This window comes from Zalophus californianus, chromosome 1, assembly GCF_009762305.2.
Source record: "Zalophus californianus isolate mZalCal1 chromosome 1, mZalCal1.pri.v2, whole genome shotgun sequence".
In the NCBI taxonomy this organism is placed as follows: domain Eukaryota; kingdom Metazoa; phylum Chordata; class Mammalia; order Carnivora; family Otariidae; genus Zalophus; species Zalophus californianus.
The window spans coordinates 7888548-7904813 of NC_045595.1; the positions used below are offsets into that span (position 1 = coordinate 7888548).

Here is a 16266-nt window from a genome sequence, read left to right on the forward strand (position 1 = left end):
TTCCATTTTGTGCTGCAAGTGTCAGGGAAGGCTTTCTGTGTTTTAAGAAAGGACAGTTAAATCGGAACCAGAAGGCGTGTTAGGGTGAGCACAGGTTATGCTGCATGCATAAAAGTTCAGCTGTGTGTTGGGAATGGACTTCAGGCAGCTGAAGTCAGGCGGGTGAAGCATTCTGGTTGTAAGATGAGAAGTGTGGCTGGATGTCATTGGGGGCCAACCACTACAGGGCCTTGACAGCTGAGCCTTGGAGTTCTAACGTTTATCCTGAGGGCAGTGGGGAGCCATGGAAAGATTCTGAGCTGTGGAGAACCCAGGCTCAGTTGTGCTTCAGAACAATCTTGGCTGTTGGGCGGAGAATAGTAGGTGTGTGGGAGAGGAGAATGCAGGCCAGGTGATCAGCAGAGACTCCTGGAGCATTTGAACTGAGGTTCAGGGTGATGTAGGCCATTGAGTTTATTGGACTAGGTGAGGAAACTGCTCCCAAGCCTGAGAGGGCTAACACCTACATGTCCCAGACAGGGCAGATGGGCCCAGAGAGGGGCACTGCATTGCCTCAGTCCACAAGAAGTAGAGGGCCCACAGGCACTCTGCTCTGGGGTTGGGAGACAAGCAGAAAAGTCTAAAACGCCATGGAAGTCATTTTCCTGAGGTTGCAAGTCCTGGGCCCATGCCCTTTCCAGCGTTTCCCAAGAAGCTGACAGCTAAGCTCAGCCTACTTGGCACTGGGCTGCGGGGGTGAGAATATCACGGAATGATAGGCTCCGTTCCTGGCTGGATAAACTGGAGCAAACATTACTCTCCAGCCTCCTGGGACAACCAACCAACCAACACCGGGCTCCAAGTACTCAGTCAAATATTCGAAACCCCCAACTCCTAGAGGTTTTGGATTCCCAGTCCGTGCCCAGAAATCCGACTCCTCCTCTTCTGGGTCCCGAGACCTCAGTATCCGCTTCTTAAAGCCAACTACCTAATCCCCGGGCTTGGGGGCTTCCCTGGGCGACGGTGGCGTTCCCAGGGAAGGGGAGGTCGGGAGATCTAGTGGGAACCCCCTCCAGGCATATCTTGAACCTGTGCGCGGGCCTCCACGCGAGGGGCGCAGAGGCCGGCTCAGGTCCGGCCTCTGCCAACACCTCCCTTACCAAACCACGTGCTCTCCGCCCTTAGGTCGGCCTGGTGCACACGGCCCGCCCGTCTTATGCCCAATCAACAGACCCGGTATGGAACCAGGATTCTACAGGCGCCGCTCCCAGCAGGCCCCGCCTCGAGACGCCACGCCCTTGTGCCGTCAGCAAACTTCCAATTGGGCGCTGTTGCAGGCTCCGCCCTGGGCCGCGCCCCCATAGGTGTCTCCCGCCCGGTGCTCACAGCCAACGGCTTGGGAAAGAACGCTTTCCCAGGGCTCCGCCCCCAGAGCCGCCGCTTCCCTGGTCTCCCGGCAACGCGAGGGGCGCTATCCAGCGTCCTGAAGCCGCGCTCCCAGCGTCTCTCGAATAGTGGCGGCCTTCTGGCGCCCCCAGCCCTCCCTGCTGAGCAGCGCCTCCGAAACCCCTAAAGCAGATGTCAGTGGATCTCAGCTGCACCCCACCTCCACACCCCAGTTTACCTCTTGGTAATAGAGCTTGCTTCACTTCACGCTCAGCTAGGGAACCCCCACCCTCCCATCTAGCTCAGAGGGAAGCTAAAGTCCTTGTTGCAAACCAGAGAGGCCTTGCAGAATCTCATGCTGAGACCTTCTCACCCCCGTCTTCTGTTCTTTCCCTCACTCCCTCCAGCCACACTGACCTCCCCGCTGCACTGCAAACAATCCAGACACATTCCCACTTCAGGGCCTTTTGCTCTCACTGTTCCCACTGCGTGAAATGCTGTCTCGGGGGATTCTTCTTCTTTTTTAAGATTTTATTTTTAAGTAATTACACCCAACGTGGGGCTCGAACTCACAACCCAGGGATCAAGAGTCACACGCTCCACCACCTGAGCCAGCCAGGTGCCCCTCCCTCTCAGATCTTATATTATGACTCCTCCCAGATCTCCTTCTGGTCTGAACTCACATCTTACCTTCTCCGTGAGTCTGATCGTAACCAGCCTATTTTTTTAAAAATATTTTACTTATTTATTTGAAAGAGAATGAGAGAGAGCGAGCACTTGAGAAGGGGGAGGGTCAGAGGGAGAAGCAGACTCCCCGCTGAGCAGGGAGCCCAATGCGGGACTCGATCCAGGGACTCCAGGATCATGACCTGAGCCGAAGGCAGTCGCTTAACGAACTGAGCCACCCAGGCGCCCCGTGACCAGCCTATTTAAAATAGTCACCTCCCAGGGGCGCCTGGCTGGTTCAGTTGGTAGAGCATGCGACTTTTGATCTTGGGTTCGTGAGTTCGAGTCCTACATTGGGTGTAGAGATGACTTAATAATAGTCACTTCCCAAATCTTTCTCCCCTCCCCTGCCCTCTTTATCCCCCAGCACTCATCACCACCTGAGACATGGTATGTTTTATTTATTTTTCTTGTTTGTTCATTCAGGGCATGGATTTTTGTCTCCTTGTTCACTGCTGTGTTGCCAGCAATGAGAACAGAGCCTGACACAGAGTGGACGCTTCAGGATGTTTATTACACATATATTTGTGTGCATATTTGAGCACTTAAAGTGCGCTAGACCCTGCATACCATCATAATGACCCTCTGCCCCAATTTAAAGACGAAGAAAGTGACACTCGGAGAGTGGCATCACCTGACCAAAGTCACCTGGCTTCTGAGTGGTGATTCCAGAGTCCCCCCCACCCCCCGATTCCTCTGTTGGTAACCTTTTCACCCCTGCTCTATGCTGCAATCCCTAAATACTGCCTTCTCCTTCAGGAAAAGAAGCTGTATGAAAGGGTGGCTTCACAGAGCTCAGAGAGGACTAGATTTCAATTCCTGTTCCTTGATTATGAGCCAGTGAATGTTTCATGTTTCAATGCCTCAGTTCATTCATAAAATGGGAATGATAGTAGTACCCACCTCACTGTACTGTGGGAAGTGATGACACTGTAGGGCTTACCAGACAACTGGCACACCCGGGCACCTGCTCCGATACTGTTGGCTCTTAATCATCATCAAATTATTATCTGAGGGAATTAAACAAACAAACAAAAAACCAAAACACATTTAAAAAATCAGGAGGATGGCTCTTTCCCTCGGCCTCGGCAGTGGCAGATTGTGCAGACATGGCCAAGATTAAGGCTCGCAACTTCCCGGCAAGAAGGAAGAGCTGCTTAAACCGCTGGAAGACCTGATGGTGCAGCTGTCCCAGCTGCGTCGCCAAAGTGACAGGCAGCGTGGCTTCCCAGCCGCCAAGATCCGAGTTGTTGGCATCTCTATCGCTTGTGTTCTCACCGTCGTCAACCAGACTCAGAAAGAGAACCTCCAAGAATTCTACAGGAGTAAGAAGTACAAGCCCCTGGAGCTGAGGCCTAAGAAGACGTGTGCCATGCACCGCCGACTGAAGAAGCATGAGGAAAACCTGAAGACCGAGAAGCAGCAGCGGAAGGAGCGGCTGCACCTGCTGTGGGAGTCTGCGGTCAAGGCCCGGGGACCCGCATCTATAAAACACAAACTGGCAATAATAATAATAATAAATCAGGAGGATGACAGGACTAGTACTATGTCTCGCAAAACACATAGAGGGGCGCCTGGCTGGCTCAGTCGGTAAAGCATGCAACTCTTGGTGTTGGAGTAGTGAGTTTGAGCCCCACATTGGCGGTAGAGTTTAGTTTAAAAAAAAAAAAAATATATATATATATATATATTATATATATATTTTATAACATATGTTCAAAACACTAAATTTTAAAAAGGAAATGCTCAGCAGCTCAACCATGGTGAATTCTGTTGCCAAATTACCTAAACTGAATAATGAAAGATGTTGCTAAATGGCTCCAACATCTGGGGCGCCTGGGTGGCTCAGTCGGTTAAGCGACTGCCTTCAGCTCAGGTCATGATCCTGGAGTCCTGGGATCGAGTCCCACATCGGGCTCCCTGCTCAGCAGGGAGTCTGCTTCTCCCTCTGACCCTTCCCCCTCTCATGTGCTCTCTCTCTCTCTCTCTCTCTCTCTCTCTCTCTGTCATTCTCACTCTCTCAAATAAATAAATAAATGGCTCCAACATCTGAAAAAATGTTCAATCTCAGTAAGAATCACAGAAATGCAAACTAAAACCCCAAAGACACACTGTTTCACGCACATCTGATTGACAGAATTGAAGAGTTCTGAAAATGGAACAGTTGACAAAGATTCCTTATTTCTTTGTTTATTTACTTAAAGTAATCTCGGGAGCCGGGGTGGCTCAGTCAGTGAAGCATCTGCCTGCGGCTCAGGTCATGATCCCAGGGTCCTGGGATCGAGCCCCGCATCGGCTCCCTGCTTGGCGGGAGGCCTGCTTCTCCCTCTCCCACTCCCCCTGCTTGGGTTACCTCTCTCACTGTGTCTCTCTCTGTCAAATAAATAAATAAAATCTTGGGGTGCCTGGGTGGCTCAGTCGTTAAGCATCTGCCTTCAGCTCAGGTCATGATCCCAGGGTCCTGGGATCGAGCCCCACATCGGGCTCCCTACTCCACGGGAAGCCTGCTTCTCTCTCACTCCCCCTGCTTGTGTTCCTTCCCTAGCTGTCTCTCTCTCTCTGTCAAATAAATAAATAAAATCTTTAAAAAAAATAAAATCTTAAAAAAAAAAAAAGAGTTGCACCCCGGGGCTCCTGGGTGGCACAGTTGTTTAAGCGTCTGACACAGGGAAGCTTTCTTACAATAGTACTGTAACTGTCAGTTGCTGTAATCACCTAGAAAAAAGTCGGTACTGCCTAGTAAAGTTGAATATCCATCCGGTCTAGGGTCTTGCAAGTCCATTCCTAAGATTCTTGCACAGCTGTACAAAGAGATTTGTACACAGACGCTCACAGGAGAACTGTTTATAATAACAAAAACACTGAGAAGTTCACAAGTTCATTGACTAGAGAATGAATAAGTACACTGTGGTCTATTTATACCAATACCCGACAGCATGTTGATTTGCAGAGGAAAAGAATGGGACCACAACTAAATAGGACACCAATAAATCTTAGACACATAATCATATGAAACATAAAGTAAATCACAGGGACCACGTGTGGTATAATGATTTTTAAAAAGATTTTATTTATTTACTTGAGAGAGAGAGTGAGAGAGAGGTGGGGGGTGGGCAGAGGCAGAGGGAGAAGCAGGCTCCCCACTGAGGAGGGAGCCCGATGTGGGGCTCGATTCTAGGACCCTGGGATCATGACCTGAGCCGAAGGCAGACACTTAACTGACTGAGCCACTCAGGTCCCCCAGTAAATAAAATCTTTATAAAAAAAAAAAAAAGTAATTTCTACACCCAATGTGTGGCTTGAACCCACAACCCTGAGATGGAGAGTTGTATGCTCTTCGGCTGAGCCAGCCAGGGGCCCCGTACATTATCTGTTTTTAAACCTTAAATGAGCTTATTTAATTAAAATTGAATCCTCAGTAAAGCTTATTACACTCCTCTGTTTTCAAAATTTTCGTTGTATTTGATGTATTTTTTGTGTGTGTGTACATGTTTTCATTTCTTTATATAAATTTTTTACTGTAGGGCACCTGGGTGGCTCAGTGGGTTAAGCCTTTGCCTTTGGCTCAGGCCTTGATCCCAATGTCCTGGGATCGAGTCCTGCATGGGCTCCCTGCTCAGCCTGCTTCTTCCTCTCCCTCTGCTGCTCCCCTTGCTTGTGCTCTCTCTGTCAAATAAATAAATAAATGAAATATTTAAAAAATAAAAAATAAATTTTTACTGTGGAAAAATAGATTAAAATATAAAATTTACCATTTTAACCTCTTCCATATTTGCTTAGAGATTTCCCCCCAGTTTTACTGAGATATAATTGATGTATAACATTGTATTAGTTTTATTTACTTGGTCATTTGTTTATTTATTTATCCGAAGTAATCTCTACATCAATGCGGGGCTCGAACTCACAACCCTGAGATCAAGAGTTGCTCGAAGGGGCTCCGGGTTGATGCAGTTGGTTAAGCATCTGACTCTTCGTTTCGGCTCAGGCCCTGATCTCGGGATCATGGGATTCAGCTCCGCGTGGGCTCTGCGGTCAGCGAGGAGTCTGCTTGAGATTCTCTTGCCCTCTCCCTCTGCCCCTCCTGATTCTGCTCTGTGTCTCTCTCTCTCTCTCTAAAATAAATAAAGACATCTTAAAAAAAGAAAAAAAGAGTTGCACACTCTACCAACAGAGCCAGCCAAGCAGCCCTGTATTAGTTTTAAGTGTACAACATAATGGGCGCCTGGGTGGCTCAGTTGGTTAAGCAACTGCCTTCGGCTCAGGTCATGATCCTGGAGTCCCGGGATCGAGTCCCGCATCGGGCTCCCTGCTCAGCAGGGAGTCTGCTTCTCCCTCTGACCCTCTTCCCTCTCATGCTCTCTCTCATGCTCTCTCTCTCAAATAAATAAATAAAATCTTTAAAAAAAAGTATACAACATAATGATTTGATATATGTATATATTTCAAATGTATTTAAGACATGTAATCTCTAGGGCGCCTGGGTGGCTCAATCAGTTGGGCGTCTGCCTTTGGCATGATTCCAGGGTCCTGGGATCGAGCCCCGCAGTGGGCTCCCTGCTCAGCGGGAAGCCTGCTTCTCCCTCTCCCACTCCCCCTGCTTGTGTTCCCTCTCTCGCTGTGTCTCTCTCTCTATCAAATAAATAAACAAAACCTTAAAAAAAAAAGAATAAAAAAATACATTCCAGAAAGAGAAAATTCCAATCTCGCACAATTTCTTCCAGCAAATAGATATTTGAACACCAAACTCAGGCAAAGACAGTATGAGAAAGGAAATCTATAGACCAATATAATTTATAACAGATGGGATGCAAAAAATTTACATAAAATATTAGTTAAAATTAATGTAAAATGCCATAGTATATAAAAAAGCACCATGACCAAGGTGGGCTTGTATAAGAATGGAAATAAATGTGTTAATAAATAAGAAAATAAATTCATGTCATTGGGCATTTTAAGTTAAATGAGCCAAATAGGGCGCCTGGGTGGCTCAGATGGTTAAGCGTCTGCCTTTGGCTCAGGTCATAATCTCAGGGTCCTGGGATCGAGTCCCGCATCGGGCTCCCTGCTCCTTGGGAGCCTGCTTCTCCCTCTACCTCTCTCTCTTTCTCTCTCTCTCTCTGTCTCTCATGAATAAATAAATTAAAAAAATCTAAAAAAAAAATAAATGTAGCTATTTCAGATACTGAAAAAAATTAAATATTTATTTATGACAAAAATCTGTTAGTGAACTAGGAATTGAAAGCTTTCTTTACTTGCTACAGTGCATCTTCCAAAAACTTACAGTAGCTATCATACATAATGGTGAAACCTTGAAAGCATTTCCTTTTAAATATCTTCAGGAATATTGTATGGGGAGTAAAGAACAGAAGCCACAAGACCAGTGAGGTATCTACTGTAATAATCCAGGCAAGAGATGCTGGTGGCTGGGCCAAGAGTGAGAGCTACAGAGGGGGTGTAAACTAGAGTTTGAGTGCCTACAGACACCCCATGGAGATGTCAAGGAGACATCTGTAAAGACGAGATGGGAGTTCAGTGAGAGAGGACTACACTGGAAATTAAAATTTGGGCATTGTCAATGTATAGAGGTTTTAAGAGCATAATATGAGTTACAAGCAACAAGATACAGAGTGATGGGGTGGAGCATTATTAAGATCGGGGAAGTCAGGAACAAGTGATAAAATATGAGTCAGCCATGGGAAAATCAGAAAGGAAGAGTATTGCAAATAAAGGCAATAGCAAGTACAAAGGCCCTGAGCCGCCTCATGGTTGGGCATTTTCTGGACTCGGCCTCAGTGAAGACTCTCCGCCACCTGGAAAAGCTGGCGTTAGCCCAAGGCTCCTTGAAGGTCAAGAGACTTGCTCAGATCAGCACAACTTAGGCCAGTGGGCCACGGAGAGGAAGAATTCTGGGGCAATGCCGCCCTCTGCTGGCCGGGACGTATATCCGCTCCATTTTCAACAATAACAGTTGTTATATATTATAAAATATTTTGTTGTTATTAATGGAACACAGTGCTCAATAAATCCATGACCCAGCCTCGGGGCGCCTGGGTGGCTCAGTTGGTTGGGAGACTGCCTTCGGCTCAGGTCATGATCCCAGAGTCCTGGGATCGAATCCCACAACGGGCTCCCGGCTCGGCGGGGAGCCTGCTTCTCCCTCTGACCCTCTCCCCTCTTATGCTGTTTCTCTCTCTCTCTCTCATAAATAAATAAAATCTTTTAAAAAAAAGCCATGACCCAGCCTCTCTCATCCCTGTGTGGCATGAAGACTGGCACTAAGAGGTATGTATATATGTAGGTCTACACTGAACAAATGAACGAATAAATGTGGCTAGGTTCTGAGTATGAGTCTCTTCTGCTTATCTGGGTTTCTTTCTCTCATTGTATAAACCAATGTATATTGAGCACGTACTATGTACTAGGTGCTGTTCTAAGTTCTTGGGACAAATCAATGGGCAAGATAGACAAAAGCCTGTGCAAGGTAGCTTATTAAGATCTCTACATATCCATGTCTCAATCTTTACAAAGCCTATTTTTATTTGTTAAAAGATTTTAAGTAATCTCTACACCCAATGTGGGGTTTGAACCTAAAACCCCGAGATCAAGAGTGGTATGCTCTACCGACTGAGCCAGCCAGGCGCCCCTTTTACAACGTTTTTAACGCCGAGACACTATTATTCGCCCCATTTTTAGAGGAGAAAATTATCCCTTAGAGAGAGACTTTGATTGTAGAGCAGACAAGTGACGGGGGTGGGATTCGAACCCATAACAATATTTATTTTCCCCGACAACACGCAGCGGGTGGGAACGAACTGAGCCGGGACGACCATGCTGGCGTCCGTTGCCATGGTTCCCCCACGCACTTCCAAAGCGACAGCCCGCTCCCTGCCTCACGTGACTTCAGCCAATATGGCGCCGCCCAGGGTGTTGCGGTGTCCACGTGGTTCCGTTAGCTAAGATGGCGTCAGCAGTCAGCCCGACGTCCCTGGAGTCGGCCCCGCGGATCATGCGGCTGGTGGCCGAGTGTAGCCGATCCAGGGCTCGGGCAGGGGAGCTGCGGCTGCCGCACGGGCCGGTAGCCACTCCCGTGTTCATGCCAGTGGGCACGCAGGCCACTATGAAGGGCATCACGGCCGAGCAGCTGGACGCCCTGGGCTGCCGCATCTGCCTAGGCAACACCTATCATCTGGGTCTGAGGCCGGTGGGTGGGTTCTGCCTTGGTGGCGCGGCGGCAGAGAGTGGGGGCGGGGGGGAGTACGGGCATCTCCGAGGCACAGGCATGCATTTAGGTCAGTCGACAAACGTGTATTGAGCTCCCCCGGTGGCCCGGGCCTTGTTCTGGGCGTGAGGGAGCGGCGGGGACCGTAGCTGGCCAGCCTTGTCCTCCAACATAGCGCTCACCTCTAACCTGATCCTTTCTTGCCCAAACCCAGGGCCCCGAGCTGATCCAGAAAGCCCACGGTCTCCACGGCTTCATGAACTGGCCCCATAATCTGCTGACGGTGAGGTGGAGTCGGGGCCGCGATCCCAGGGCACTTCTCAGAGGTGGAGATTCTCCAGCCCCACCCCCCTGACAGCCCTGCGGTGCGATTTCCCCCAGGACAGCGGCGGCTTCCAGATGGTGTCTCTGGTGTCCCTGTCCGAGGTGACGGAGGAGGGCGTCCGCTTCCGCTCCCCCTACGATGGTGACGAGACCCTTCTGAGCCCGGAGAAGTCCGTGGAGATCCAGAACGCTTTAGGTGAGCGAATCCCGGGCCTTGCCTCTAGAGGGTGGAGGTGAGGCGGGCCCGTTCCCAAACGTGCTGCTCGGCTTTGGGTCAGTCTCTCCCCCTGCCTGAGCTTCAGAGGGGCCAAATCAGATGAAGATAGTTCGCAGAAATCATGACGTAATGTTTGTAAATCTCTTAACACAGTGCCTGGCGTGGAGGAGCTTTTATTATTATCTCTAATGCTATTCTTTCTCGTAAATGGCAGATTAGCTGGGCAAAGATATGTTGAAATAATGAGAGCAACAAGGGGGGGGGGGGGACTGGGGAAGCTTTCGGTCCCTCCTATTTCCATCAATATCCGTCACTCCTTGATAAAGACAATGAACATATCTCTTTTAACATATATAGAGAGTGCACATTACGTAGTTTCTAGCTCTACCTCCTTCCTGTCTTCTTTTTTTTAAAAAGACTTTATGTATTTATTTGAGACATAGGAGGGGAGGGGCAGAGGGAGAGACAGAGAATCCCAAGCCATCTCCCTGGAACCGGAGGTGGGATTCGAGGTGGCCCTCGATCTCACCACCCAGACACCTATTCATTCATTCATAAATTTGCTCCTTCAAGAAACGAGTTCCTTTCCCCTGTAGGGTCTCACAGGGTCTGAATTTTGCTGATTACATCCCCATGGTGCTGTGTAACAGTTTTCTTCTGCCATTAGGAGTTCCAAAGTGGTAATGTTCATTCTTCATTTATCAGCCAGATTATTTCTGTGAAGAGAGACGTCCATCACCTACTCCTGGGAGACCAAGAAGTTCAATTCATATAGGAAAAGTGGGATTCATTCTTTTCCTTATTTACTAGTTTTCATGGCTTGATTACTTAGCATCTTCCAGCAGTGAGAAATTAATCTTTAGTGTTTTTAGGATCACCGTAAAATGCGGGGTTTGTTTGTTTGTTTGTTTAATTGTGGGTTTAAATGTATTTGCTGTGTCTCCGTCTCTTGCAGTGGAATCCATCCTATTGATTCTCAAATTGCCTCTCATCTTTGGTTTGTGTGGTGCACTCTGCTTTTTTCCTGTAAAGATGCATCTTGACAATATTCCCCTGAGCTTTTCCAACATGTATAAATCCACAGCCCCTAATCTGAAATTCTTCAGGTCAATTCAGAACTGTTAATATTTTATAAGGATAATGCAGCATACATTGCATCTTAGTAGGTCTGGGGCAGCACTCTGTTAAACTTTACTTGTTCTTTTCCATTTAAAAAAAAAATTGTGACAGGGCGCCTGGGTGGCTCAGTCGTTAAGCGTCTGCCTTCGGCTCAGGTCATGATCCCGGGGTCCTGGGATCGAGCCCCGCATCAGGCTTCCTGCTCCTCGGGAGGCCTGCTTCTCCCTCTCCCACTCCCCCTGCTTGTGTTCCCTCTCTCGCTGTCTCTCTCTCCGTCAAATAAATAAATAAAAATCTTAAAAAAATAAAAAGATTATCACTGTCTTGGGTTTTGCTGTGAAATTAGGTATGCCATAAGCGTAAGATAAAGTCTTTGATTTTGAGAAGTTTCTAGATTTTGGGATTGTGAGAAAGGAACATCCTGTTAAGGGTTGGACCATGATTTATTTAGCCAGACGTTGATGGTCACTTGGGCTCCCATTATGCTATTACCCGCCACGCCATGGCGGATCACTTTGTATTAACATTTTGCTCTTGAAGGGTAAATGTGCAGGAGTGGGATTTTATTCTTTATGCCTGGGCAGGCTTTTAGCTGGGGTGAGGCAAGACCAAATGGGTATTTTAAAAAGCTCCCTCTGGTTGTTGTATAAACAGACTGGGGGGCTACGTGGGAGTCAGCGAGACCCAACGAGGGACTTCTAGGGTCCAGCTAATCCCCAAAAGGAAGTGAAGGTTTTCCCAGTGATGGTGCTTCTGTCTCCCCCCGCCCCAGGCTCAGACATCATCATGCAACTGGATGATGTGGTCAGCAGCACTGTGACAGGGCCACGCGTGGAGGAGGCCATGTACAGGTGCGTGTGTTTTGGGGGGAGAGGGGATCCTAGTCCTGTAGCCTTGTCTCCTTACCCCCAGGGCTCACGACTAGGGCCCTCTTACAGGTCAATCCGCTGGCTGGACCGGTGCATTGCAGCCCATCAGCGGCCAGACAAGCAAAACCTCTTTGCCATCATCCAGGGTGGGCTAGACGCGGATCTCCGGGCCACCTGCCTCGAAGGTAGAGCCATGTGCTGGTCCATCCGGGGCTTATCCATCACTGAGGGCCCCACATGGGCCTGGCATGTGGTGGTGCGGACAGTGGTTGTTTTTTGTTTTTTGTTTTTTAATATTTTATTTATTTATTTGAGAGAAAGAATGAGCTAGGGCATGAGAGGGGGGAGGGTCAGAGGGAGAAGCAGACTCCCTGCCGAGCAGGGAGCCCGATGCGGGACTCGATCCCGGGACTCCAGGATCATGACCTGAGCCGAAGGCAGTCGCTTAACCAACTGAGCCACCCAGGCGCCCCGGACAGTGGTTGTTAATGGGTGGAAGGAATAGCTGAAGCAAAGGCCCGGGGGCAGAATGGACTAGAATGTTTGCGGAATGATGGTAATTCCAATAGCTAGCGATTTGGGGTAGTCATCAGACACTACGCCATATGCCGGTCACAGATTGACCCATTGAGTTTTCATAGCCGTCCTGTAAGGTGGGAACTACCAGGTTCCCAAGGTTACAGAAGAGGAACCTGAAGCACAGAGCTGTAAAGTCACTTACCCCAAGCCACGCAGCTTGGACGTTGCAGAGCTGAGATTTGGACCCAGTTCTTGGGCTGTAGAACCTACAGCATTAACCGGTACAGGTGCTGCTTCCTCCCCAGGGTCAGGAGTTAGGGGTGGGGCCCAGGGATTGTGCTGACATTGGAGGCCCTGGGATACCACACTGAGGTACTGGGGAGCCATGGATGGCTGCTGAATGGGAAAGTGACAGGGACCAAGAGGCATCATGGAAAAATCCCAGTAGGATAGGAAGCAGAAGGCCCATGAAGAGGTTGGAGTATTTGCCTAGAGGAAGAGTGAGAGACCTATACCAAGGCCATGGCCATGGAGACAAAGGGAGGCAGAGATAGGGTCTCAAAGGCAACGAAGTGTCATAGGCAAGGCTCTGGGTCCTAGAGTTTGTTTGGCTGGATCCAGACCTCTGATCTGCTGCCTCATGGCTCTGCATCCTTGGCCTCTCTGAGCCTCCCTTTTTTCCTCCGTGAAATGGGCACATATTCCCAGTGTCATGGGGTCGAAGTGAGGATAAATGGGAAAGTCTGTTTAGTCTTATGCCTGCACCTGGCATCTGTGTGCACCGTTGTGCAGACTGTCCTTGTTGTAATTCCTTTTGTCCTCAAGCTGTGCCCAGCTCCCGGTCCAGTAAGCCATTTTAAAGGAGACCCCCAGGCAGAGATGAAAGCAGAAAGCAAGACTTCATGAAACGTTACCCTTACACGTGAAACATTTTCTGGCATTCTCTGTGCTCTCATTTGAAAAAAAAACCTACCACGCTGGTCTTGCCCTAGCAAATTCAGTTCTTGGCCACGCTGGTGATGCTTCTCAAAGCACTCTAAGCTCACCTGCACCAGCACCAGCACTGCCTGGGTTCTCCCCGCGACTAGATCAGAGTCCACAGTGAGGTCGGGGTGGGGGTGGGGTGGCTGGGAGGCCACATTTGAACAACTTGTCTCCAGTGGATTCGACTGCTCATTCTAGCTTCGAAACCTGACCCTTTGAACGGGTCTGTGTTATTGATGCTGTGGCCTCCCGTGGTTGAACTAGGGAACTGGGGCCCAAGACAAGGCTGGGCTTGGAGACTAGACCTGGGTTCAAACCCGGCCTCTGGCGTATGTGTCCTTGGGCCAGTGTCAAGCCTCAAGTACCCCAATCAGTGGTACAGAGCTGCCGCCCCTTCTCTGCAATTTTGGGGCCTAGTAGCCCACTTCTTTTTTTTTTTTTTTTTTTAAAGATTTGATTTATTTATTTGAGAGAAAGAATGAGATAGAGAGAGAGCATGAGAGGGGCGAGGGTCAGAGGGAGAAGCAGACTTCCTGCTGAGCAGGGAGCCCGATGTGGGACTCGATCCCGGGACTCCAGGATCATGACCTGAGCCGAAGGCAGTCGCTTAACCAACTGAGCCACCCAGGCGCCCCCTAGTAGCCCACTTCTAAAATGCAAAACACTCAAGAATTTGCAACTCACTCCTTTGCTGGCCAGACCAGACCTACGGCGTTATTTACCCCGGTTGTTGGGAGTCTCTTCATGTTTTGGCGCAGAAACGTTACAGATTTTGAGGCCAGGCTGTTATCTTGCATATGGGATGTTTGCTGTTCTGAAACCTGGAAAATGCTTAGTTTTGAAACATACGTGTCGTCGTCTTCGGTGTCAGTGAAGGGCGCACAGGCTGTGGGCCTCTCCTGAGGACTGAAGGAGGGGAGGGAGCTACACACACAGCAGGCGTTCAAACTCATGGTAGCTGAGCTCACCAGCGGCCTTTAGACAGACAGATGGAAAGACAGACAGACACCTGCCCTTCCCCCACTTCTCTCTCTTTCTTCCCGAGGGACGGTGGAGGTCTGGGAAGGGTCTGCCCCAGGGCTGCAGAGGAGGAGGCATATTTTCTTTCGCCCGGTGACCCCTCGCCTTGCCCTGTACCCCCAGAGATGACCAAGAGGGACGTGCCCGGCTTCGCCATCGGGGGCCTGAGCGGGGGTGAGAGCAAGGGCCAGTTCTGGAGGATGGTGGCCCTGAGCACCTCAAGGCTGCCCAAGGACAAGCCACGCTACCTGATGGGGGTTGGGTATGTAGAGGCGAGGGGAAATAGCCCTACCTGTGGGAAGGGGGTCCTGGGGATTCCTGCCCGGGCTGGTGTTGGTGGAAGGACACAGCCCTGCCTGGGAGGGGGACTAAAGGAGGACATGGCTTTCCTCTGGGGCGGTTCAGAGGGAATGTGGTCCAGTCCCTGGGGAGTCGGAGTGTCTGTGTTGGGGGGAGACCTGGGTGTGTGACCAGGGCATGATGTTCTCTGCTCCCTCCCTCCATGGCCCTCCTCCCAGCTATGCCACCGATCTGGTGGTCTGTGTGGCTCTTGGATGTGACATGTTCGACTGTGTCTTCCCCACGCGGACCGCGGTGAGGCCCTGGGCAGGGGGCAGACGGGTGGGGGGCTGGGAGGGGGCCAAGGTTGGGGTGGGGCTGGTGCGGATGAAGACCTGGTTGACCCCTTCCTTCCCCTCGTCCACCCCTCCCCCAGCGCTTTGGCTCCGCTTTGGTGCCCACCGGGAACCTGCAGCTGAAGAAGAAGCAGTATGAGAAGGACTTCCGGCCCATAGACTCTGACTGTGCCTGTCCCACCTGCCAGAAGTAGGCAAAGCTGGGCCTGGGGGCTGGGGGAGGGTGTGGCGGGGTGCAGGACTCTGCGTGGCTGAGCCCCAGCCTCCTGTCCACAGGCACAGCCGGGCCTTCCTGCACGCACTGCTGCACAGTGACAACACAGCCGCCCTGCACCACCTCACTGTCCACAACATCGCCTACCAGGTGGGCCTGCGGCCAGGGTGGGCCAGGCTCGGGGTCGGCGCGGGGGAGGGCCCTGGGGCCCCTTGGCTGGACACCCTGGCTGACACCTATCCCCCCGCAGCTACAGCTGATGAGCGCCGTGCGTGCCAGTATTGTGGAGAAGCGCTTCCCTGACTTCGTACGGGACTTCATGGGTACCATGTATGGGGACCCCACCCTCTGTCCCACCTGGGCCACTGAAGCCCTGGCCTCGGTGGGGATCACACTGAGTTGATCTGGCTTGGGGGAGGGAGGGAGGGGAGGGGAGGGAATGGGAGGTATCGAAGGATTTTTTTAAATTATTATTCTAATTTAGAGTATGTCTGTGCCTTCTTGGGAAGGTGGCCTGTCTTGGTCCTCTTCTTCCTCTGAGTGTCACTGTGGCCAGTGTGTCGTTCCCGTCCCCCAATCCCAATCCTCCCCCCCCCCCCCCCCCGCTGATAATAATAAGTAATCATAGCAGCAGCTGATCTCTGGAAACCACCTGGCATAGCCCAGCATATAGGATGTACCCCAGCACGGGAGCTGCATCCCTTTTCCTGTGGTTCAGGCCCCCCAGCCACCCTGTGGGGGGCACTTGTTCCCCCACTTTTCACAGGTGAGGAAACAGGTGGAGAGGGAAAGTAGCTTACCCAAGGTCACCACTGAGAGGTAGCCCCCTGGCTCCAGAGCTCATGCTCTTAGCCTTGCCTGTTGACGTGTGGCTTAATTTTGCTGTCAGTAAACACAGTGATGAAGACAGTAGGTGTGATCTAGCAGGTGCTTACACTCTGCCCGGTACTGTTCTAAGTGCTTGTCATGTGTATTTAATTCTTGCAACTTTATGGTGCATGTGTACTGCACTCCCCATTCTACAGATGAGGAGACAGGTTCAGAAGAATGAAGTG

The 16266-nt window shown here is 50.4% G+C and overlaps 1 protein-coding gene and 1 pseudogene across 1 annotated transcript; both read left to right on the plus strand.

Annotated features, from left to right (window-relative positions):
- Positions 1–3055: 3055 nt before the first annotated feature.
- LOC113916104 lies at positions 3056–7970 on the plus strand (annotated as a pseudogene).
- An 891-nt stretch (positions 7971–8861) lies between these two features.
- On the plus strand, positions 8862–15646 carry QTRT1 (queuine tRNA-ribosyltransferase catalytic subunit 1). Its single transcript, XM_027584895.2, has 10 exons — positions 8862–9292; positions 9525–9593; positions 9692–9830; positions 11743–11821; positions 11909–12024; positions 14486–14624; positions 14881–14956; positions 15078–15187; positions 15274–15361; positions 15462–15646. Exons 1-10 carry the CDS (start codon positions 9050–9052, stop codon positions 15612–15614), a joined length of 1212 nt encoding a protein of 403 aa, XP_027440696.1. The 5' UTR covers positions 8862–9049; the 3' UTR covers positions 15615–15646.
- Positions 15647–16266: the final 620 nt, after the last annotated feature.